The sequence below is a fragment of the Leptinotarsa decemlineata genome, unplaced genomic scaffold, assembly GCF_025532065.1.
Source record: "Leptinotarsa decemlineata unplaced genomic scaffold, Ldec_3_MD MMD2_tig00000505_RagTag_RagTag, whole genome shotgun sequence".
NCBI classification, from domain to species: domain Eukaryota; kingdom Metazoa; phylum Arthropoda; class Insecta; order Coleoptera; family Chrysomelidae; genus Leptinotarsa; species Leptinotarsa decemlineata.
This window is the reverse complement of record NW_027412549.1, coordinates 19,069,391-19,092,781: the sequence shown is the minus strand read 5'-3', so window position 1 is coordinate 19,092,781 and position 23,391 is coordinate 19,069,391. Positions and strand designations below refer to the sequence as shown.

The 23,391-nt window shown below is 37.2% G+C and overlaps 1 protein-coding gene across 2 annotated transcripts in view; it reads left to right on the top strand.

The window, feature by feature from the left end:
- LOC111515854 (glucose dehydrogenase [FAD, quinone]) overlaps positions 1-20,057 on the top strand; it is a 62,693-nt gene extending 42,636 nt beyond the window's left edge. For both annotated transcript variants that reach the window (XM_074174195.1, XM_074174194.1), the window contains exons 7-10: positions 3,609-3,752; positions 8,502-8,831; positions 15,142-15,420; positions 19,600-20,057. In XM_074174195.1, the coding sequence (XP_074030296.1) occupies positions 3,609-3,752; positions 8,502-8,831; positions 15,142-15,420; positions 19,600-19,973 (1,127 nt within the window). In that variant the 3' untranslated portion in view covers positions 19,974-20,057. The remainder of the gene's footprint in view (positions 1-3,608; positions 3,753-8,501; positions 8,832-15,141; positions 15,421-19,599) is intronic.
- The last annotated feature ends 3,334 nt before the right edge of the window (positions 20,058-23,391 follow it).

The window sequence follows — 23,391 nt, the reverse complement described above, 5'->3', positions numbered from 1 at the left end:
TTCTGAAAGATGATTTATTGTGGCAAATTATTGAATTAACTGTCTTAAACAAATTTATTTCCAACAAACAAACTAATTTATTTATCACAACACTAAGCAAGTAACGCTTAATTTATTTCCACTATTTGAATTTCTTGTTTAGCCAGTAGGACTTAACTGCTGGCGAATAACTTGCTACCTCAACTGCTGGTGAATAATCTGCTACCACCTGCCACGATGGTCTTCGATTACTTTTGTTCCATCCGATGATTAAACCAAGATCTGGATCTTTCTCTTGGTCTTCCTTGGCCTATTGTCCTCCCAGTTGTCGTCTACAGCTGTAGTCCTACAAATAGCTGCTTCAATTTCTTCTGCTCGTCGGCAATGTGAGAAGTCATCGAGACATGGTCTCCGTGACAGGGCATCGGCGTTTTTTACGGAGGCTTGCTGAATACAGGCCGACGATTGCCACTTCTCATCAACCCGCTCTGTTTTCCTGATTTGGTGTTGGTTCTTTGAATGCTTAGACATTTGCTATGCACATGCCCAATTTTCCCAGAGTTCTAGCATATTATTTGTTTTCTCTCAGGCAACAATTCTTTTGTTACCTTTCTAAAGGTGGCCTCAATATTAGCAGGCACCTGTCCGTCTTCCTCGATAGTTCGAACTTTGCGCAGGACTGTTTTGCAGCGTCAAACTCCAGGGCGCTTGCCAGTGCATCCACGAGATGTTTGGGATGAGCTAGTAGTGTTCGTGAACTGCTAACCGCTCCATTACATTTTCTGGTGTTGCAGGACATGCCAGACGAACCAATCTAGCAATATCGGCTTCAAACTCCTGTAGAGAGTCTCCTGATTTCTGGCAGCGGTTTTTCAGCTGTGAATGTCAAACGTGCTCTAGGTGGGCCTGCCCAAACCGTAGTTCAAGATACTTTATAAGTTGGTCATAGTCTTCTTGTTCTTGGGCTGTGAAGGTTTGCAAAATATTCGTTGCTTCTCCACGCAATGCCAGTGTTAATGCTACCGCCTTTTCTCCTGCATTCCATCTATTAGCTCTCGCCGCAGCTTCGAATTGTCGGCGGTAATTTGCTCAAGGAGTTTTTCCGTTGAACTGGGGCGGCTTATGGAGAGCTTTCCTGATTCAGAAATGACTTTGACATCTTTCATTGCCCTTTGAAGACCTTCCCTTTTAAAACCATGTTCCGGAATTGAGTTTTCGGTAACAGTTTCTGTGGTGTAGACAGAATTAACGATTTGGTTTTGCCAGTTGCTAATTGTTTCCTTCATCTTGCTTATTTCTGCCTCAACTCCGCCTTCCATTTCCGCTACCTCCGTGATCATTTCCTTCCTGATTTCGTCTATCTGTCTCGATGGTTCCTATTCTTTCTTCGAGTAGACTCGCCACACAACAGTTATTTCTTCAAGCCTTCTGCATTTTCTAGAAGTTCTTTCTATTCTTTCTATTCGAATTCTTTTGAAATTCATCTTCCAAACTTTTCGAATTTTCCAAAAGCTTGTCTTCCAAATTCTTGGAATTTTCCAGAAGCATCTCCTCCTGACTTACCGAATTTTTTGAAGTTCATCGAGTTTGAACACAAATCACCCCCAGAAACTTCGAATGAATATGTTTCGGGATCTTCTCCTGATTCAGTCAAGTTATCCCACAGACTCTTGTGGAGTACTGATTTCTTTCCAGAACAATCTAGCTCTCTCTCCTCCAATTCTTGCTTTAACTTCGAACACATTTTGTCTCTTACTGTCTATTCTCCCCAAAACTGTATATGTCCACTTATTTTAATCGAGTCCGAAAACACTTATTTACTTTCACAAGTCTATTTTTCGCGAGAAAAGTCTATCAGTTTATATTTCCGTAGTCCGGTACTGTCCACTTCGCGAAACACAAATGATCTTTTAGAAGAAGATTATATCTTTAATGGAGATCTTGAAAATTTGGCACATAGAAAATAAATGTTTAAAGCCGAATCATTTGGAAACACTGGAAATTAATAAACTTGTTTTCTTAGTAATCAATGTTATCCTGGTCTTGTAAACATATCATTGACGTAGAAGTAATTTATGCTCTGGGCAATTATAATTGAGTATCTACCTGAGGTATAAAAAAGTTGAATGGATGTAGATACAGTGCATTTTTTTAATGTCCCCTCCCTTTTATTTTTTGAACAGGCCAACTAAAAAAAATTGAAATTTGAAATAATGAAATTACCGCATGAATACTTCATTTTGGAGTGAAATTGACAGATGAAACTTTCAAGATGGCGACTGGGCGCCATCATTTTCGACCACAGTAACGTCAATATCTCTACAAATATTAATTATTCTTTGTCGTATATCCAATATTGAAGCAGTTTCAGTTTCGTACACCTTTTGCCTCAAATAGCCCCATAACAAAGTTCAAAGGTGTCAAATCTGGCGAGCGGGCTGGCCATTCTGTAGAACCTCGACGGCCAATCCAACGACCGGGAAAAGTAGTATCCATATAATTTCTCACTTGTCTCGAGTAATGTGGTGGTGCTCCATCTTGTTGGAATACAATATCCTTATCGAATTCATTAGGATTCGCTTTGACGATTTCAGTGATGAGAGGGTTAACAGTAGTTTCCAGCATATCCAAATGCAGTTCCCCCATTGAAGTTTGATCAATAAATAGAGGTCATACAATATGGTTTCTCAATATTCCTGCCCAAACGTTAATTTTTCTGGATATTGGGTATGTGTTTCCCGGGAACGTGAGAGTTGGTGTCATTCCAATTTTTTTAAACAAAAAATAACTCAACAAGCCTTATCGGGTTGTTGGAATGCCATATGGCAGATAAAAAGAAATATTACTAGAAATATCGATATTAATGTGTTTGTATTCAGGAAATTATTAAATGTTCCGTCATTTTAGAGTAGGTGAAGATATCGACTTCATATTCTGGGGTTGTGAAGTATTCGTCAGGGGCTTCAAATTGATGTGTCACAAGACACCCCTTACCATTAATTTTTTTCCCAGATAGCGCCCAGTCTCCATCTTGAAAGTTTCATTTGTCAATTTCACTTCATAATAAAGTATTCATGCATTAATTTCATTATTCCAAATTTCAATGTTTTGAGTTTAACCTTTCAAAAAATAAAAAAGGGGAGACATTAAAGAAATTCACTGTATGCTTCAGATAATTATGATTGAACCTTGACAGGTAGTTCTCACTGGTGAGTACGTGGGGTAGTTAAAGAGAAGAATTAGTTTTCGGTATGTTATTCACTGCAAAAAAGCTAACTGTGAAAGCGAAACATGAGATATTTTCGAAAATGAAGTCTGTGAAAATTGAGTAGTTTCCCCTGTTGTTTGTAAAATTACTATGGATAATCTCAAGTAACGACCGAGTCAATAAGAAAAATATGTGATATTCATGAATGGTACCTCAGCATTCTTCAGTTAGTTAATTTTGATTCTGAGAAAAAAAAATAATACATGGTATCAACACTAAATAATACAATTGGTGGTTTAGATGGTTCAAATTTATACTGAGTGAAGTTCCACCAATTACTAAACATGGTTTCTGAACTGTCTGAATCAGTTTTGAAAATTTCAGTTCAATGTAAATCAAGAAATTGTTCACGGTGTTTCAGGGTCAAGATGTTCAACAGCCAAAGCATTTCTTAGACCAATCAGACTCAGAAAAAATATACACGTTGCGCTCAATGCTCACGTAACAAGAATCCTGATCAACCCGTCGACTATGAGGGCTTTTGGGGTGGAATTCGTCAGAAATGGTAAGTGCAACATCTGAGTCAAATTAAAAAAAAAAATCTGGGAAGTGAGTCATTCGTTGATGTTTTGGTATTTTATTGAATTCGGCCATTCTTCTCCTTGTCTTTTCAGAGTTGATTTTCCAGAATTTGCAATTTTTAGAAAGCTAAATATGAAAGTAGCTTTCAGAACTGTGAAAAAAGTATATTGGTTAGGCCGAACGGGCTATTGAAACTCGTTTCAAAGAGGATTTGGCTCTCAGATCTGAAGAGTCAAGTATCCTTCAACATGCCTTTGGAAAACGGTCACATTAATTTATATTTTGTGCCCCTCAGATAAAATACACTTGCGTTTTTTACAATCCTCGAAGCACTTTTTGTTAAGTCCTTGAGCTATCTCAGCGATTCGGTTTTTTATTTCTCAATTGTCGCAAATCGCCGTCCTTTCATGGACCTCTTCAATCTTGGGAAGCGGGGACCAAATCCGGTAAATAAGGTGGCTGAGGCATGATTACGGTGTTGTTTTCAGACAAAAAATTAAGAACAAGCAATGGTGAGACAGCAGGTGCATTATAGTGAAACAAAAGTCAAGAATTGTTTTTCCACAATACCGTATTACTTCCCGTAAGCGGCGCATAACTTCAAAATCGTACTCCTTATTGACCCTGCGCTTATGTGGCAAGAACTCGTGATGCACTACGTAATTGAAGAAAACAGTAAGGAAAACTTTGGACATTTGATCGAACTTGGCGTGATTTTTTTGGTCTTGGCTCTCCTGGGCTCTTCCGTTGGGAATATTTGACTTTGGTTTTGATTTCACAATCATACGGGGTGTTTCAAATTCGATCCTCACCATTGGGATCTCGGAAACTATGAGGGATACGAAGATGTTATATTGGGGCAAAGAAATTGCACTTCCACATTGCCACTTTTTCCCTGGTACATAATGGTGTTTTCAGATTTGCTATCCGACGTTTCGTCTTCCGGCAACCATCATCAACTTAATTTTTTCTTATGGGCACTACATTGGATTCTTTCAGTTATGAATAGAACCAGATTTAACCTTTTCAATGATCATGAGTTATCATTCTTTCTTAAAAAATTTGAGATATTGAGAAAAAGTAATTTATATCATAATAGGCTTTGACTTTGATGTTTCTAAATTTGACTTTCGATTTGTTAATCTCAATGACATTTTGTTATTGTACAAGTCATTGGATTTTTAGCGAAAAATGGCTTTCTCGAATCAGGAAAAAAAGATATGATATAAATTTATTACAAATACGATAAAAGTAGTGTTAGGTCATCAAAAATGTATTTAAACTTGTATCCCGAAAGACGCCAACCACATGTTCAAGTTATTGGATCAAAATCTCACCTAGTTTGGTTCATCTGAAAAGCCAAGGAAGAAATACGGAGACAGAGTCAACAATAAAAATTTGATAAATGAGTTGTGTATGAGGTAAATTAGACCCCCCTCCTCTCCAATTTTCCGAACTCTCTATAAAAATGCTGTGTTTAAGGTCCTCAATATTTTGATATTCCCTCCGACCATATACTCTATTTTTTAGTGTACCCCATAAGAATATATTCATAACACTCAACTCTAGAAACCTTGCTGGTCACCTCACCGGCCCATTATTCCCTATTAGTCTGGTTCTCATGTACTCGATTTAGCTCTTTTTGGTGACATTTTTCAGTCCTTTCCAAAAATTACGACCAAGGTGTCATTCGATTCGTATTTTTGCCTAGAAAGTTTAAGGAAAGGTTCGAAAACGCGCCGATAAAAATTACAAAAGTTATAAAAAATTAAGTGAAAAGAAAATGGGGCTTTAGTTTTTTCTTAATATCTCGGAAAATTTTCAAAATTTTGGAAATTTGAAAAAAGATTTGAAAAGATCAATGAGTTTGCGTAAAAAAAGACCCGACTCCCGAAACTGTATCTTGATTATGTATAATTTTTACAGAGCCCTGAAAATAGAGCCAAAAGCGGGTAGTCTGGCTTCCGCGCGCCTTTCGTCACTCTGACACAAAAACAAAAAAAATTATTTAAACATATTATGTAAATATTAAGGAATGAAAAAATTCATGTAATGTTGGGATACATCAATAAACAATAATCCGCAGTCAAAAAATGTTTATCCCAATTTTAACGTTAATTATAAATTTGTTAGTTAATAACTTTTTCTGAATTGAAAGTTATTATAAACATCCCTATAATTATTAAACTAAAACCCTGGCATTTTTCCTTTGGTGAAGTTATCGATAATAGGCAAAAAAATAGATTACCGTTGCCAAAATAAAAAAAAATGTTATTTTCTATTTTTTTATCAACAATTGAAAATTATAATTTTATAAAAAATACATTACAATTTTTTTTTATTTTTTATTGTTTCAATGTCTCATGGCTAGAAAATAATTAATAATATAATTAATAAACAAATACATTGTTTATAAGCAATTCGAAATTTTTTTGCATTATGTTAATTGAAAAAAAAACATGATTTTTAGAAAAAAAAATGGTTTCTTTGTTGCTAAAAATGCGTTTGTTAATTTACAATCGTTTTTTGCAACTAAATATTAAAATTAAGGAACCGTGTTTTTTAAATCATCCCAACATTAAATGAATTTTTTCATTCCTCAATATTTACATTTAATATGTTTAAATCATTTTTTTTGTTTTTATGTCAGAGTGACGAAAGGCGCGCGGAAGCCAGACTACCCGCTTTTGGCTCTATCTTCAGGGCTCTGCCAAAATTATAAATAAGCGAGATACAGTTTCGGGAGTCGGGACTCTTTTTACGCAAATTCATTGATCTTTTCAAATTTCCAAAATTTTTTAAAATTTCCGAGATATTGAGAAAAAACTAAAGCCCCATTTTTTTTTCACTCAATATACGAATCGAATAACACCTTGGTCGTAATTTTTGGACAGGGCTGAAAAGTGATACAAAAAAAAGTATATGTGAACTAGACTATATCCATTTATCACCAAACCTTTTAGTCAGGTGATTAGATACTCGTCTAGTAGTGTGCGGTGGAGCACCATCATGTGGAAACCAGATGTTGTTATAGTTAGCCAAAGGTAGATCATCCAAATAATTTTCGAAAATTGATATTAAAAACTGGTGATTGGTTTCTACATTTAGAATTCCGTCAAATGAATGGGGACCCAAAATTCTACCTTTGTGAATTCCTGCCCACACGTTAATACTAAATCGCACTTGAGGTCGAATTTCTCGCAACTGCCTGGGGTTTATACTCCAAATGTGTTCATTATTTCGATTCAATATCCCACAATTCGTAAAAGTGCTTTCATCTGTCCAAATTACATTTCCGAGGCAAACAGGAAAATCAGGTTTTCTTATTAGCCAATTACAAAATTTTAGTTGCCTTCCCCGATCACCTGAACGCAATTTTTGAGATATGTGTATTTTTTAACATTTTTAACCGCTTTTTTGAGATGTCTCCAAGCACTTGTATGACAAATATTCATTTCGAAGGAAATTTGACGTGCAGACTTCATGTTTATCTGCAAATTATTAATTTTTATTGAAAAGGACGCCACGTCCAACTTATCTCTTACATACCTCTTTTATCAAATTTTCTTTTAGTTTCCTGGTCCATTCTGTCTCCGTATTTTTTCCTCGGCTTTTTAAATGAACCAAACTCGGTGAGATTTTGATCCAATAACTGGAACAAAGTTCGATGTGGTTGTTGTCTTTCGGGATAGAAGTTGAAAAATATTTCCGATGTCCTAACACTGTTTCTATCGTTTTTGTAATAAATTTGTATCATATATCTTTTTTCTTCATTCGTGAAAGCCATTTTTTGTCAAAAATTCAATGACTTGTACAATAACAAAATGTCATTAAATGCAACAAATTGAAAGTCAAATTTAGAAACATCAAACTCAAAGCCTATTATGGTAAGAATTTTTTTTAATATCTAAAATTTTTCTAGTAAAAATGATAACTTATGATATATCATTGAAAAGGTAAAATCTGGTTCTATTCAAAAGAGAAAGAATCCATTGTATGTAGCGTCCATAGGAAAAAATAAAGTTGATGATGGTGGATATCGGATAGCAAATTTGAAAACACCATTATGTAGCAATGTGGCAATGTGGAAGTGCAATTCATTTACGGATCCTTCGAAAAATAAAGCCGGAAAAAAATAAAAACCATTTTCCGAAATTTCTGTTTTTTCCGAATATCTCCGAATATACTCGGAATTTCAGAACTGCGCAACTTTGCTCCAATTTAATCATCTTCGTGTCTCTCATAGTTTCCGAGATCCCAATGGTGAGGATCGAATTTGAAACACCCTTTATACTCATGATTCATCACTATTTATGACATTTTCAAGTGAATATGGATCGCTGTTAACGTCATTCAACAATTTCCAAGCGATGCTCAGGCGACGGTTTTATTTTTGTTAAAAATTCAGCGATTTCGTAACGAACTTTGCTGTTACAAGTTTCATGCCCAAATTAAAAAAAATGCATAGCATGAACCAATTGCCTACTGCCGACATCCTCAGTAACTTTTCTATTAGTGATCTGACGATTCTCCATAACAGTTTTCTTCACTTTCTCAACATTTTCATCTGTCATTGATGTGCTGGGGCGTCCAGAGTGAGCGTCGTCATTCATATCTTCTCAACCTTCTGTGAAAACCTTATATCACTTTTCAATATTTTCCTGAGTATAGTCACCGTATGCCCCTGTCAACATTTAATTTTGCAATGACCATTATATTATATTGTTCACAGGTAGAAAACAAGTTGTTTTAGCCAGAAAAGAAGTTATACTATCTGCTGGTTCTATAAACACTCCCCAAATCATGATGCTCTCCGGCATTGGACCCAAATTGGAATTACAGAAACACGGAATACCTGTTTTGAAAGAGTTACCCGTTGGAGAAAACCTACAGGATCATGTGGCCATGGGTGGGTTGACTTTTAGAGTCGACAAGCCGGTGTCGATAGTTCAAGACAGATTCCAAGCAATTGCGATGACGATGAACTACATCATCAATGAAAAAGGCCCCATGACTACTTTGGGTGGAGTGGAAGGATTGGCTTTCGTGAACACTTATCTTGGTAGGTTACAATGTTCAGAACAGTCTTTACTGTTTGAGAGAAACAATGATATCTGAATATTTAAAAAAAAATACGATCTGATAAATATGTTTTTGTCATTAAGTTGATTCTATTGCCCTTGTATTATGAAACTGGAAATGGATTTAATCCTAAACAAGTACCGAATAGATGGATAGTTTTACCTTTTTCTGATAATATTATTTATGGTAATTGATATTCGACGGCTAAGAGAGAATTAAAAAAATAACAAGTTGCTATCGGCAGTCAATACTATTGGGAGAGCAGAGGTACTAAAATCAAGAAATGAAAATATGCCTGACTCAGAATTTTACTTAATCGTTTTTGCAAACTGGGATCTCAAAAATATGATAGCCAGAAAGCATTCATAAGTTTTCTTTATAAAAAAGTATATTATCCGGTAACATAATAAAATATTACAATGCCGCTGCATCTGCAGTTCTTATAAAAGAAACTATGTATAAATTTATATGACTCTCATCAAGGCTATACAAAATGATTTTTGAAACATTCGATACATGTACATCTAATTCAAAAGGGAAACAACAAGGTATCTGGTTGGTCTCCAAAAAAAGTTATCTTAGTAACGGAAATCAACTTCGACGAGAAAGAAAAAATGGAAATTCCTCACCATATGTGTTTTGTTTTTTGGATGTTACCAGCAAAAGACTGTTTGAGGGTTCGGTAGAGTCTGAATGTAGTCTGTAGGGTTGGAAAACGAGACAGTTCCGCTGTTTGGTCATCTGTCTGTGGAGTAGGGAAGGTGAGTGTAAGCCCACAGCACATAGGCCACATGTGATCCATTGTACATCCTCCCGAGGAGTTGTCCTCCTGGGCCATCGTCCATCCTGCCCTTTCCAAGAAGGTGGATAGGTCACTAGGAGACATCTCTTTTATGTCGGCAGGTGTAGGCCAAGAATCACCGAACACACACTCTCTTATTGACGATAACTCCGGGCACTCGCATAGGACATGCCTGACAGTCTCATCTTCCTGTTCACACATTCTGCATAGAGGTGTGTCCACTAGCCTCATATTATGGAGGTGTTTTCTCAGTTGACAGAGGCGTGTCAGAAATTCTACTGTTAAGCGTAGATTTTTCCTGGTCATCGCCAGATATTTCTTCGGCGCCAGCTTCCTAGGGTCGCCTAAAGTGAACCTGGCAAGATTGCATCCTTTGATTCCATCCCATCTCTTTAAGGATTGAGAATGGGTGTAACATTTGACTAGTTCCGCAATTGTCGAAGTCGTCAGGCTGTAGGTGCCACTGAGTCCTAAAATTTTTAGTCCAGCCGCTTCCTTGGCTAAAGAATCGGCAATGCGATTACCTTTACTCCTGTCGTGCTCTTTAACCCACCTTAGAATAATGTTATTATCTACCGAAGCTTTGGCTAAATCTTGGTGACACTCTAGTACTAGCCCTCAGGTTATACGTTGTCTGTTGATAGGGCTTGTCTGCTGTCAGTGCATATTGTTATGTTTTTGCCAGAAATTCCTTTCCTGGTAATTTCTTTCGTGGCAATTGAGATACCAGCCAGTTCTGTTTGGACCACGCTAGTATTTCTTCCATACCCCACTTAATTCTTAGGCTTAGTGATCTGGAGTACACTCGACATTCTATGCCTTCTTTGGTTTTTGAGCCGTCTGTATGTATGCGTATTGTATTTGTAGCATCTGACTCTGTGTTCTGTTCAATTTGTATTTTGTAGGGTTCATTGAACACAAACCTGGGTTGAATTGCATCACTGGTTGCCTGCAGCAGAGGTCGCGCAGTAAGTGCTTCCCGCCATAGGCCCAGCATCAATTGACTAATTCCTACTTCGAGGTTTACACCAGCCGTGCGCAATCGTATCATGGCCATTAACGCAACCTCCTTAACGTACAGATCCAGAGGGGTCACACCCGTAATTATTTCCACTGCCGCGGTTGGTGTTGTTCTCATGGCTCCTGTGATGTTTGAAGAAGCCAGTGGCTGTATTTGATATAATTTTTGTATGGCCGTTGCTCGTAGAATTTTTGGTTCCCATGCAATGGCTCCGTACTTTAATTTTACCCACACGGGGTAAAATTATCCGTTATGTGGATCCCACTGTCCTCCGACATTGCTCATAAGCCACATATGCTCTTTTTGCTCCACTCTGTAGGTGAGAGTTCCATGATAGCTTCCTGTCGAAGATAGTATCAAAATATTTCAACTCTTCAGAGAAGTTTATTTTGGTTTTGAAGATTTCGGGAGGTTTTGAGCCCGGTAAACTTCTTTTCCTGGTGGAAAGGACCATGTCAGTCTTCTTGGGAATGATCGACAGAGAGTGTTCCTTACACCATGTTTCTATCAATTTGAACCCATCCTGCGTTCTATCGCACAGTGTGCTGGTCTGCAAGATAACTATGTCATCTACATATCCAATTGTGTAGAATCCATTTTTGTTAAGGTGATTAATTAGGGTATCCAGAACTATGTTCCAGAGAAGGGTTGATAAGACTCCGCCCTGTGGACATCCCCTCTTGACTAGTCCTCTCACTGTGATGTCTTCTACATTAATACTTATTGCTCTACTAGAGAGCATCTTGAGTATCCATTCTCCTACAACTAGGTGTACATTCCCGGAGTTTAGTTGCTGGGTGATTGTCGGAAAGGTTGTTTTGTCAAACGCTCCCTCGATATCTATAAATATACCAAGGGTGGATTCTTTGTTGTCCAATGATCTTTCATATCTGCCAACCACATGGTGAATGGCCGAATCAGTAGACCTTCCCGGAGTATATGCATGCTGATTTGAATGATGTGGGTTGTGAGCTAGTACTTCATCTCTACATAGCCTCTCCATAGTTTTTGAGAACGATGTGAGACTAATTGGTCGGAATGCTTTTGAATAGTCCATCCTTCCTGGTTTGGGAATGAATACTACTCTTACTGGGAATATACCTCAAAGTTAGAGAGGCTCTGAATATTCCAACCAAGTGCGGCATAAGAATGTTCAGTCCCCATTGAAGTAGGGCTGGTCTTATACCGTCAGGTCCTGGTGACTTGAAGGGGAAGAAGCCCGATATAGCCCATCTTATCTTGTCTTCATCAGTTACTGCACTAGCAGATTCCCAGTCGTATTGTGAGGGTGTTGTGGGTACATCCGTCCAGTTCGTTGTTCCAGGAAAGACAGAACCTGGGAAGTGAGTTTCCATATTATAAATATCCTGGATTCGAGAAGTATATTTTGAACTGAAGGAACTCAAACTTTTCTTTTCCCAAAACTGGTCGGCAGCAAAGACAGTATTTGGAGATCCAAAAGGATTCCAAACCAGACAAAACGTTAACGGTGGTTGGACAAACTACGTTCCTTGGAAAATACCAATGATTGTACTTGTCCGTAGCATAATAGAAACCGGCAGATCTACCAAAAATGATCTCAGTTGTAGTATTGCTTCGAGAAATTGAATTATTAAAATAACTCACTTCTTCTGAAATAATGCGCAACACAAATATAGTAACTGACGTGACACACTTTACTTTCGTTTCTGACCCGTCACTCAAAATCGTCTCAGGTTGACATGCTCCTGACCAGAACCATTAACACAAACTCGTCCCTTGCGCCGTGACGTACACGCTGACGAAATGTGTCTACTCAAATGGCTTACTTCTACTTTGTGTGAAGTATTCATTGAGCATTCCTTCTTTCTGAACTACCAAGTAAATTACTGGTGATTATGGAAAATGATTTCCTTCAATAATACTTCGTTTTTCTTCAGACTACACCAACTATGCAATAGAATACATCATTATCAAAGCTGATGTTTAGTAGATTGAAACTCTAAAATTGTATACATGTATTTTATGATTTCCACAAATAAATGATACATTTCATTTTCATTAGTTGTCAGTATTTTAATTTAAGTTTAAAGTACTCGAACGACCTATAAATAGTCATCCCTCGGAGGAATCAGTCCTGTCATCACCCGACAACGATTGTAGATACTAACAATCGAAACGTCGTGAACTAACGTGACTTGGAGTCTCTCTACTTTTCATTTTTATTTTCTTTTTTCACTTCTTTATTTTTATTTATTCAATTGTTCTATTTTTACTTGTATTTTATTTCACTATTATTTCATTTCATGTTTATTTTGTTAATATAATTGTTATTTTCAGCTATTCATTTTCAATTCTTTTTTTTTTAGTTGTTTCAGGGATTTCAAATCATTTTATTTTATATAGTAGACTATGGAAGTCCGAACTAGTGAAATTCATGTCAAATTATACATTTACATATGACGTCTATCGGGATTTTTTTATATAACATGTACAGTAACCGAAATAATAGAAAAGAAATTTATTTATACTGAACAACAAACAGAATGGTTTCCACTTATATGATGCACAGTTTTATAAAGTTCCTTACATATAGTATTCATTGAATACCATTGATACAGTTAAAATCGATATAGAATATAACAATTTTTAAACAATAAATAATGAAAGGTTACAGTTCCTCACCATTTTGTTAACGGTTTCGAAACATTGTTGAAGAGGAGATACATTGTTCCATTTTGCTTTTACACACTGTACAATTCAGTTGTCATATAAGTTCATGTTTCGAAAATGATTTTCTCTCGTAGAAAATTCAATAAATTTTTGATAGATATTTCATACTTGTTACTAAACTTCAGTTGGCGACAACATTCCTTGAATTTAATACTAACGCCGGCTATGGAAAGCGACAGCTCGAAACCAATATTATGCAACCAGCGTTCCATGTAATACGTATACAGAAAACATAGTCTGTCGCTGAAATGAATGATGGGAGTTTTTTAAGGAATGTCGAATCTATACTCTGAGACTGGCGTCGCGACGTCTGGGAGTCGTGATCTCCGCCATCGAGTTTTGTACGGGCGAGTTTGGTACGACGACGTAACTATGAGGAAAGGAACACCATAAACAACAATGTGGAAGCCTCAAGGCAATACTAACTAATTGGATTCTGATTTGTTATTATTCGATACATTGTATTCATGTAATTTTATTTTTGAACTTTTTTTTCGTTTTGAGAAGAAGGCAATATATTTCTATTGAATTTTCAGTCTGAAAAAAAAAATATATTTTATTCGGTGTGGGTTAAGCTTCAGAGAATTTACTGTGACAAATTGAAGAAGTAACTGTCTTCAGTCTTCATGCTCGGTCGTGGAAGATGATTATCGCACACCAAAATCTTTTTTGATTAACTTTTGATGCGGTGCGTTGCCTGATGGAATAAAATTTTTTCTTCGTCATATGAGGATGCTTCTTTGCAATTTTGGCATTCGAATGCTCCAATAACGCTATATAATATTCACTATTGATGGTATTTTCCTTCCCAAGATAGTCGATGAATATTAAACCACGCACATCCCAAAATACCGAGGCTATAACTTTGCCAGCCGAATGTCGTGCATTCGGGCGCTTTGGACGAAGTTTACCAGTTGCTCTTCACTCAGATGATCGTTTTGATTCCCGAGTAAAGTGATGGTTCCATGTTGCATCCATTGCCACATATCGACGAAGAAATTCCGGTTTGTTATATTTAAACATACGAAACACTGTTTAGAATCATCAAGACGTTCTTGTTTTTGGTCAATAGTGAACTCGCGCGGCACCCACTTCGAACAGAGCTTTCTCAAAGTCAAAGGCTCATGCAATATAAAGTCAACACCTTCTGTTGATATCTTATAATGTCAGCTAACTGACGCAACTTCACTTTTCGATCATTCAAAATGATTATGTGGATTATTTTTGTGGTGTTACTGCCTCATTTGGACGTCCACTGCGTTCTGCATCATCGGTGTCTCTACGACCACGTTTGAAGTCAGCAAATCAACGTTCAATTTTTGTTTCTGATGGAGCGAAGTCCTTATAACCTTTTTCAAGCCATTTGATCCATCCACAATTACTTACAAATTATGAGTAGGGTAACATGAAGTTTCAACGGCTTTCTTTTGAAGGTTAGTGCTAACTGAAAAAGCGGTGAAATCAATCAGACTAGCGCCATCTATGTGTTGGCCTCGAAACTTTCCAGCCTGTGTAGTAATTTTTCACTAATTCGAGTATTACATTTAATTCAACTGTTATGTCTGCCGAAGTGAAGACTTGCATTCTAATTTGATGATGTGTTATATCCATTACCTTACTTGAAGTCTAATCATACACACTACTAACTGATAGTAATTAAAGAAATGAAACCAATGATAGTTGTACTAACGAGACCTATTAGTGAATTCAACAACAGTCATTATCTGAATTAACAAACCTTGTACTCTGTCCTAGGTAACAGATCTTGGCCGGACATCCAATTCCACATGGCACCAGCGAGTATTAATTCCGATGCAGGTGCGAGAGTCCGAAAAGTTTTAGGAATCACCGACGAGCTCTACAACACCGTCTACAGGCCGATAGCGAACCAAGATGTGTACACATTGATGCCTCTTCTGCTTAGACCACGATCTAGAGGTTGGGTCAGACTGAGAAACAAGAGTCCCTTCTCTGCACCACTTATAAATGCCAATTACTTCGATGACCCGATCGATGTCAAAACTTTGGTAGAAGGCGAGTAGAAAAGGATTGTTTATTGACACGTATTCTTGTATTTCTCGTATTATTGATCGTATTTCATTAAGTGATAACTTCTTATGGGGCCGTAACCTAACGCGTAACGGCCCCAGTTTGTCTGTCTTCCCTTTCAATCACGCATACGTCAGCGAAAGATAGGCTCCTTCTCTCTCGTCAGACAGACGCTCGGTATTTAGTGTGTGATAGACATATACTATTGACAGTATTATAATCTGCATGCACGTAATCTTTTTGTGGAACGTGGCCTAAAAATGATGATACTAATTTAGTGTATGTACATTGTTAGTATCATTAGTTAATCCTATGAAGGTAACAATTAGCTATAATATATGTACATACACAAAATAACCAATAAAAGATTTTATTTATAAATAACTTTTCCTCACGTTATCATAATAATATACATACAATTCGACTAATAACCCAAGCTTTTCTCAAGTTGAGTAATTTCAGTATTGAATAGTTCAAGTTATCACTTCTGTCGGACGTCCCGAGACGTACACGTTTTCTTATTTTTGTGCCATCGTATATAACAATTCTTTTGAATCTAAATAAGTCTGACAACTGTTTCGAAATAAATTTAGAAGTATTCGCTCGACCTCCCCTGTCGGAAGTCAACTACTTCCCCAGTCAATATCGTGATTATTACTTGAAGTTTAAGTAACAATCATGATATTGACTGGGGAAGTAGTTTAAGAATTGCAAAAGATGAAAAGCCTCATACAATAGGTGAGACGCTTTTACTGCCGGCCGCTGTGGACATTGTTCAAGCCGTGTTAAGAGAAAAGGCAGCCAAGGAAATTAAAAAAATACCACTGTCAAATAACACAGTGAAAAGACGAATTGACGATATGTCTAATAATATTGAAGAACAACTAGCTTTAAAACTCTAAGAATGCACTTATTTTGCACTTCAAGTTGACGAAAGCACTGATGTGCTTTCACAATGTGCAAATGCAACGAATCACACCTCTTCATATAACAAGGAGCTGCGCTCCTTATTTTCGTGTGATTTGATTATAATGAAGAGGTGATAGAAGAGTTTTTTTTTCTGCAAACCATTTGAATCAAATACCACAGCGGAACTCATTTTTAAGGTAATTGATGAATATGTGCTCAAAGTAGGCATTCCCTGGTCCAAGTGTATTGGCTTGTGTACAGATGTCAGGAAAATTGACAGTGCTAGCAGCAAAAATGAAGAGAGTTGTTCCTGAATGCAAAAGTACGCATTGTGTCATCCATCGAGAAGCATTAGCTGCTAAAGGTATGCCGGAAAATCTTAACTCCGTTCTATCAGATGCTGTGAAAGTTATTAACTTCATAAAGGCTAGGGCTCTAAACACAAAATTATTCTGCTTGATGTGTGAAGAAATGGATGGCAAGTTCAAAACTTCACTCCTGCATACAGAAGTGAGGTCTAGGGCTCTAAGCACAAGATTATTCTCCTTGATGTGTGAAGAAATGGGTGGCAAGTTCAGAATTTTACTCCTGCATACAGAAGTGAGGTGGTTATCTCACAGGAAACTTTTGAACCGTCTATTCGAACTGAGATCAGTTTCCATGTTTTTAAGTGAAAGAAATCATGGCATGAAAAAATTGTTTGCTGATGAAGAAGGGTTGTCAAAATTGGCTTACCTAGCCTACATTTTTGACAAACTCCACACACTAAACTTGGGGCTTCAGGGACCAAACACAACAGCCTTCACAGCCAGTGACAAAATAAACTCATTCAAGAGAAAGTTGGTCCTGTTTTGTTCACAAATACAGGAGGAGAATTTATCTGCGTTCCCCACTCTATCATAATTTTTTGAAGAAAATGAAATATCTCCAATTCCAGATGTGGTTGCAGATATCATTGTTCACTTGGCTTTCAAAAAAACTTCAAGAAGTATTTCTCTGAAGATTTTTCAAAAGTGGAAAGGATCAAAAATCATTTTTCGGGAACCTCACCAAATGAATTGGAACTAAGAGAAAGTTTTATCAACCTTACAGAAGATAGTTCCATGAAAGATTATTTTAAAGAGAAATCTTTAACTGATTTCTGGATCGGCAAGCTCTGCTATTTTTGATGCTATTTGTTACGAGTCACTTGTGTGAGTGTGGATTTTCTGAACTCTTGTACATGAAAAATGAATATAGAAGCAGAAGAGCACTTAAGAGTGAAGATAAATTCCATTACTCTAAATTTTGATATTTCAATCACAGGCAAACAACAACAAGTTTCGCACTAAAGACTATAAAAGTATATTTTGTATGATGATTAATTTTTTGCTGACTTTTTAATAATTTTTTATTTATATGTTTTTAGGCCTATAGGTAAATAACTGAAACTGTAAATCAATACCATTTTAATATTTTTATTCCTCCTTCATTATAAGCATGTTATAAATAAACAAATATCTAATCATTAAATATGAAGTTTTCTCAGGAATTTAATTAAAGGAGCCTTTGAATACTTTTATAATAGTAAATATCATACGTTTATTAAAATATTTAGGTCTGGTAGTACGCCAATATTTTTCAAAAAGTCATGTGGTACGCAGGTACGCATGTGCCTGACTTAAACTGCAAAATGAAGTTTGTTATTTAGTTATTTCATGAAATAAGATATCATACTATACATGTCCGTTTAGTATAATTACAGTACTCGTAAAACAACTTGTATAGTAAATAAGTCACCCATCGGACTTATAATGGTAGGAGAGCCCAAGAGGGGGTTTTGGGATTCACTCGAGCGATAGATGAACATTGTAGGGGATACCGTGCATCATGTTGAAGCCGTCTACCATATAGGAACCCCCTCAATTGAGAGCTGGGCTAATATTGCAGCCCATCAGAAATATTCGAATGTATCAGATTAAGGTATGGGGCATGCTGCTTGCACCATACCTCGTCTTCTCCTCCTAACGATACTGACTTAGTAACTGAAGATACGGTTTTCAGTGTCCCCTTATAGTAAGCTGGATCGCACGTTGAAATGCTAGGCCCTTCTGGTCGTCATCTCATTATCATACAATTTTTATCAAGCCGTATTCTTAATCCTTCATGCCTAATTTCAAAACCGGCAACGCTTCATACGTTAAATCTCTCCATTAACAACGATTTATTTTAAAAATATGTGATGCTTGCGCTGGCCCCACTAAACGTTATCTTCAGAACGGATCACCTCGATACTATCTCCATATCTCACTTACGGCAATTCGTTCTCTCACTTTTACTCTTATGGAATTTGAATTTCCCGCTGTCCGCGCGGTAGCTTCTGATTGGTCGACTTGATGATGACAAAAGTGGAGGAGTGGGGCTGGGCTACAGAGGCGCGATTACTACTGCCAAACAGACTGCCTAAAAGCGGAACTGTCCCACCCAAAGCGATACATATGCTCACGTTATACATGCATTACCTCATGGTGCATGCATTACCTTAGTTGCACGCTCTAATCGTAATGGACTTCGGCTTGTGGAAATTGACAGAATATATTTTTTTCGTAATTATTACATTATTTTCATTAAGATAAAAAAACAAACACGCTTAAGAATGTCAAGACAACGTTAATTTAGCAACTTTGAGACCCCTCTACTCCCCTACGCGACGCTCAAACCGTCAGATTTTGATTGATGAACTCTTTTTACCTCGAAAAGAAGCCACCATTACTTAATATGATCCATTCGAATATTTCTGATTTTTTTTATAAATCTGACAGGCTGCCCTATTTGCCGGTCTCTTGATTGAGGGTTCATATATGGTAGACCGCTTTAACAAGATCTTCTCCTAAGTTTTATCTGTCGTGCTCGAGTAAATCCCAAAATCCCTTTTTGGGATTTCCTATAACATCAAAAACTTATCCAATACAGTATATTAGGCATAACAACAAATATCTGAAAGTGGAACACTATTTTCCAGTAATATTTGACCAATTTATATAAACCCAACAGTTAACAAGGCCCCCTTCTAAGTTTATCTGTCGCGCTCGAATAAATGCCAAAATCTCTTTTTGGGATTTCCTACATCAAACACTATTCCAATACAGTATATTAAGCATAACAACAAATATCTGAAACTCGAACACTATTTTCTAGTGACATATGATCAATTTATAAAAACCCAACAGTCAACATAATATTTACTGAAATTATAATTTTCAAAATTGTTTCCAGGTGCGAAAATAGCCATAAATATTAGCGAAGCCAAAGCGTTCAAGAAATTTGGTAGCCGCCTGCATAGCATCCCTTTTCCCAATTGCAGGCAATACGAATTCACTAGTGACAAGTACTGGGAGTGCCATATCAGGACCATATCGATGACAGTCTACCACCCCGTAGGAACGTGCAAGATGGGACCTGCTTGGGACCAATCAGCTGTAGTAGATCCTAGACTGAGAGTGTACGGCGTGAGTGGTCTGAGAGTTATAGACGCCTCAATAATGCCCACAATACCGAGCGGGAATACAAACGCGCCCGCTATAATGGTGGGAGAAAAGGGTGCGGATTTAGTGAAGGAGGATTGGTTGGGAAGGACAAGTAGTGTATAGTGTGCGGTATCGGAGAAAAAAACTGTCAATTTTCGTGTGTGAATGAGTACATAATTTTCTGTAATAAAAATGAAATTCTCTGAATGTATTAGTTTTTATTTCTAAAGAACAACAAGTTAACCTCTTTTCAGAACATTATACCATATCTAGCAACGACCTGGAATGATTTTGGTGTTTCAGAAGCTTTTTGAGGTCTGTTTCATAGTCATATTTGGAGAGGAATGAGGATGGATCTAATTTGCGAACAGCTAGTTTTTGTTCATAGACCGTTTTGGACATTTCTTTATTTTTTTAAGGACATAACACAAGCACTATAGGAAAATTCTTAAGAAGCGATTCACATTGGATCTGAATCGCTAAAGATAAAATCCATTTGCGAAAACGATCTCAGAAAGTTTATTTCACATAAACGCTGTTCTCCAGATGAAAGAGTTCTTCAACAGTAAAGTTCGAGGTGTACTGAGTTGAACCTCAAAACGATGACCAGCGACAGTACCGCTCTTAGTGTCATTCTAACACTTCCCGTGAAACTATCTGTAGAAGAGAGACAAATATCCAACCTTTCTTCGATGTTCCAGTCTATCAAGGTTGTACGTGATGTTCGCTTCTCCAATCAGGCGGATGGCTCTGTTCTGGATTGAATCAAGCAACTTCAGGGTATGTTTGGGGGCAGACTCCATACATGAGAACAATACTCCAAAGAAAGTCTGATCTGAGCTTTATAAAGCATCAAAAGTTGACAAGGTGTGTACAGTTTTCTGGTTCGGAACAGTGTTCCAAGTTTTTGAGAAGCACATATTGGTGTCCATTTTAACCCCTAACAAACTTATCGAAGCAGAAAGCGGAATTGTCTGACCTGACATTATTATATCCCGTTCTTCTTGGAAAAAACCGATGCCCAGGTTTTTGTGGCACTGAATTGAACCTGGTTGATTTCACACCAATTCGAAATCACTTCTAGATCCTCATATGCAACCTCCTGGTGCCGGTGAAGATGTGCCTCCGTAGCCGATGACCTGGAATCCAAATGAAATGACGAGATAATTGTGCTATCGTCAGCGGAGCAATATATTGGATTCTTGTTTTTTTTTCAATAAGTCGGTGATACACAAATTAAAAGATTCCTATGGAACACCAGCGTTGATGGTAAAAGTATTCGAGAGATATCCATCGACGACCACTTGCAGGCAACGTTCTTTCAGGAAGCTGAAGAGCCATACACGAAAATTATCCAACAAGGCATAGCATTGAAGTTTGGCCAGCAAACCCTCATGCCACCGTCGGTCAAAGTCTTTAGAAATATCAAGCGTAACAGCTCTTGATTCTCCAAGTTTCTATGTTGGTCTAGCCCAGTGTTTATAAAAGTGTGCGTCGCGGCGCCCTGGGGCGCCGTGGAACCTTTACTGGGGCGCCGTGGGCCATGGGTAAGTCTTAAGGTACGTTTTACAACATAGATAACTGAGAGTAAAGATAATACGTCGGTATCTATTAAAAAAAAAAAACGTTTTACAACATAGATAACTGAGAGTAAAGATAATACGTCGGTATCTATTAATAAAAATCCTCAGATAATATGGTAATATCGGTAATTGCAAAACGCAATCCGTTCAGACAGCCACCTAGCCACTTTTATTAATCAAATATCTAGTGTAGTCTTTACGTTCGCGATAACCTTCAAAAAACATAAGAAAGCAGTGAATTCGAAAAGTTTGAGAAACACTGGTCTAGCCGATGTAAGTTCTGGGGCAGGTATAATATGGTATTTCGTATATACCCTGTGTCTCATTTCGTATCGTGTCCTTAGGTGTTCGTAAAACATTTGATTTTTGGCGGTGAATACTATTCTTACGTTAGGCCACTTTATGGCTTACTTTATCGGTAACCCCATAAAAGTAAGGGAGAAAAAATTTTGACTGGCCAACCTGTTCATCAGGCAGTTCGGGGTGTGACGTTTGAGTATGATATCTTTGAATGAATCTTTGGATTAGAGAAGCCAAAGTCAGGACAATATCGATGACAGTCTATCACTCCGTAGAAACGTGCAAGATGGAACTAACCAGCTGAGTTTCTCCACCCCTATGAACGGACAGCCCTCAGAAGTCGGAACTTGTGCGAGCGGAGGATTAATGAGGTCTTACGTTTTAACGTGCGATTCGTAGCCCAACTCACGATCAGAAGGCCATGGGTTCGATTCCCGCCTCGACCAGATAGTTTTCTCGAGAGAGTTTATCTTGTTGAAGCCGTGTTAGGAATCACACGTTGAAAGGTAAGATCTTTTTTTTTGGTTTTTCATTTTATCTTTTTCAAAAAAAATTCTACGAATTTAAGTGAAAACTGGTGGTAAAAAACAAGTTGAAATAATTGGTCGTACCTATATAGAACGTGGGTCCACTTTAATGCCAACCTGCTCTTTTGTATGTACTTCCACGGCAGAGTCCTTTATAGAGTTGTATGAGAATTATTAAAAGTATTTCCAGACCGTTTAAAAAAACTGGAGATACCATCCTGCCCAGGAAATTTGAAGGGATAAAATGATTTGATTCGAGTGCCATTCAATTGCCAGTACTGTGATAACTTTCATGGCAACACCCAATCGTTCTTTTTGGCGCCCTTAAAGAGAGAAATTCGATTGATATCAAGAGATAAACCTCAAGGATATTAGTTTTTTTATAAACTTTTCTCAAAGTTGTGGATGTTTCGAGTTCGTTCATAGAATGGATTTCTGCTTCGAAAATCTCGTTTAGCATTTTTTGCATTTTTTATTTCTTTATCTTTAATCATTAGTCTTTAGCTCGATCATACAGTGCATTTCTTTAATGTCTCCCCCCTTTTAGTGTTTGTGCGACGCGTACCTTTCACGAGACCGAAAGGATTTTCAATGAACGTTTTCCGAATCGTCCTGTATGTCGAAAATATTTGAAGAAATGTAACGGTCAATTTCTTGTTTGTTGTTAAGAAATCTCACCCGTTTCCAAATCAACCCGTTTCTTGTTCAGTGTAAGTACCCTTAAGCATTTATGATTCTACTGATATATTTTACCTGGAACGTAGGCAAACAACAAGGCCAGTTTGATCAATGGGTTGCATAGGGCTCAATACTTCTGTTAAATATTTTATATTCCCGTGATATACATTTGGAAAGATAATTGCACGACAGCACCGTGAAAATGAAACTTAATATTGAATAAAAAAAAAGATTGTATTTGTCGATAATATATTGAATTACGCCAATTTTATGAAGCCACGATTCAAATTACTATTTCATTGGCGCGGGTTTCAAGATAATTTCCCGAAAGTTTCCGAATCGAAACTGATAACGAAGGGTTTAAAAAAAAACAAAAAAGAAAGAACAGAGAAGAAAGGACTCGTCCAAAGGAATTCGTGGTGTTGATTCCATCTTGAGTTTTATAAAAAGAAA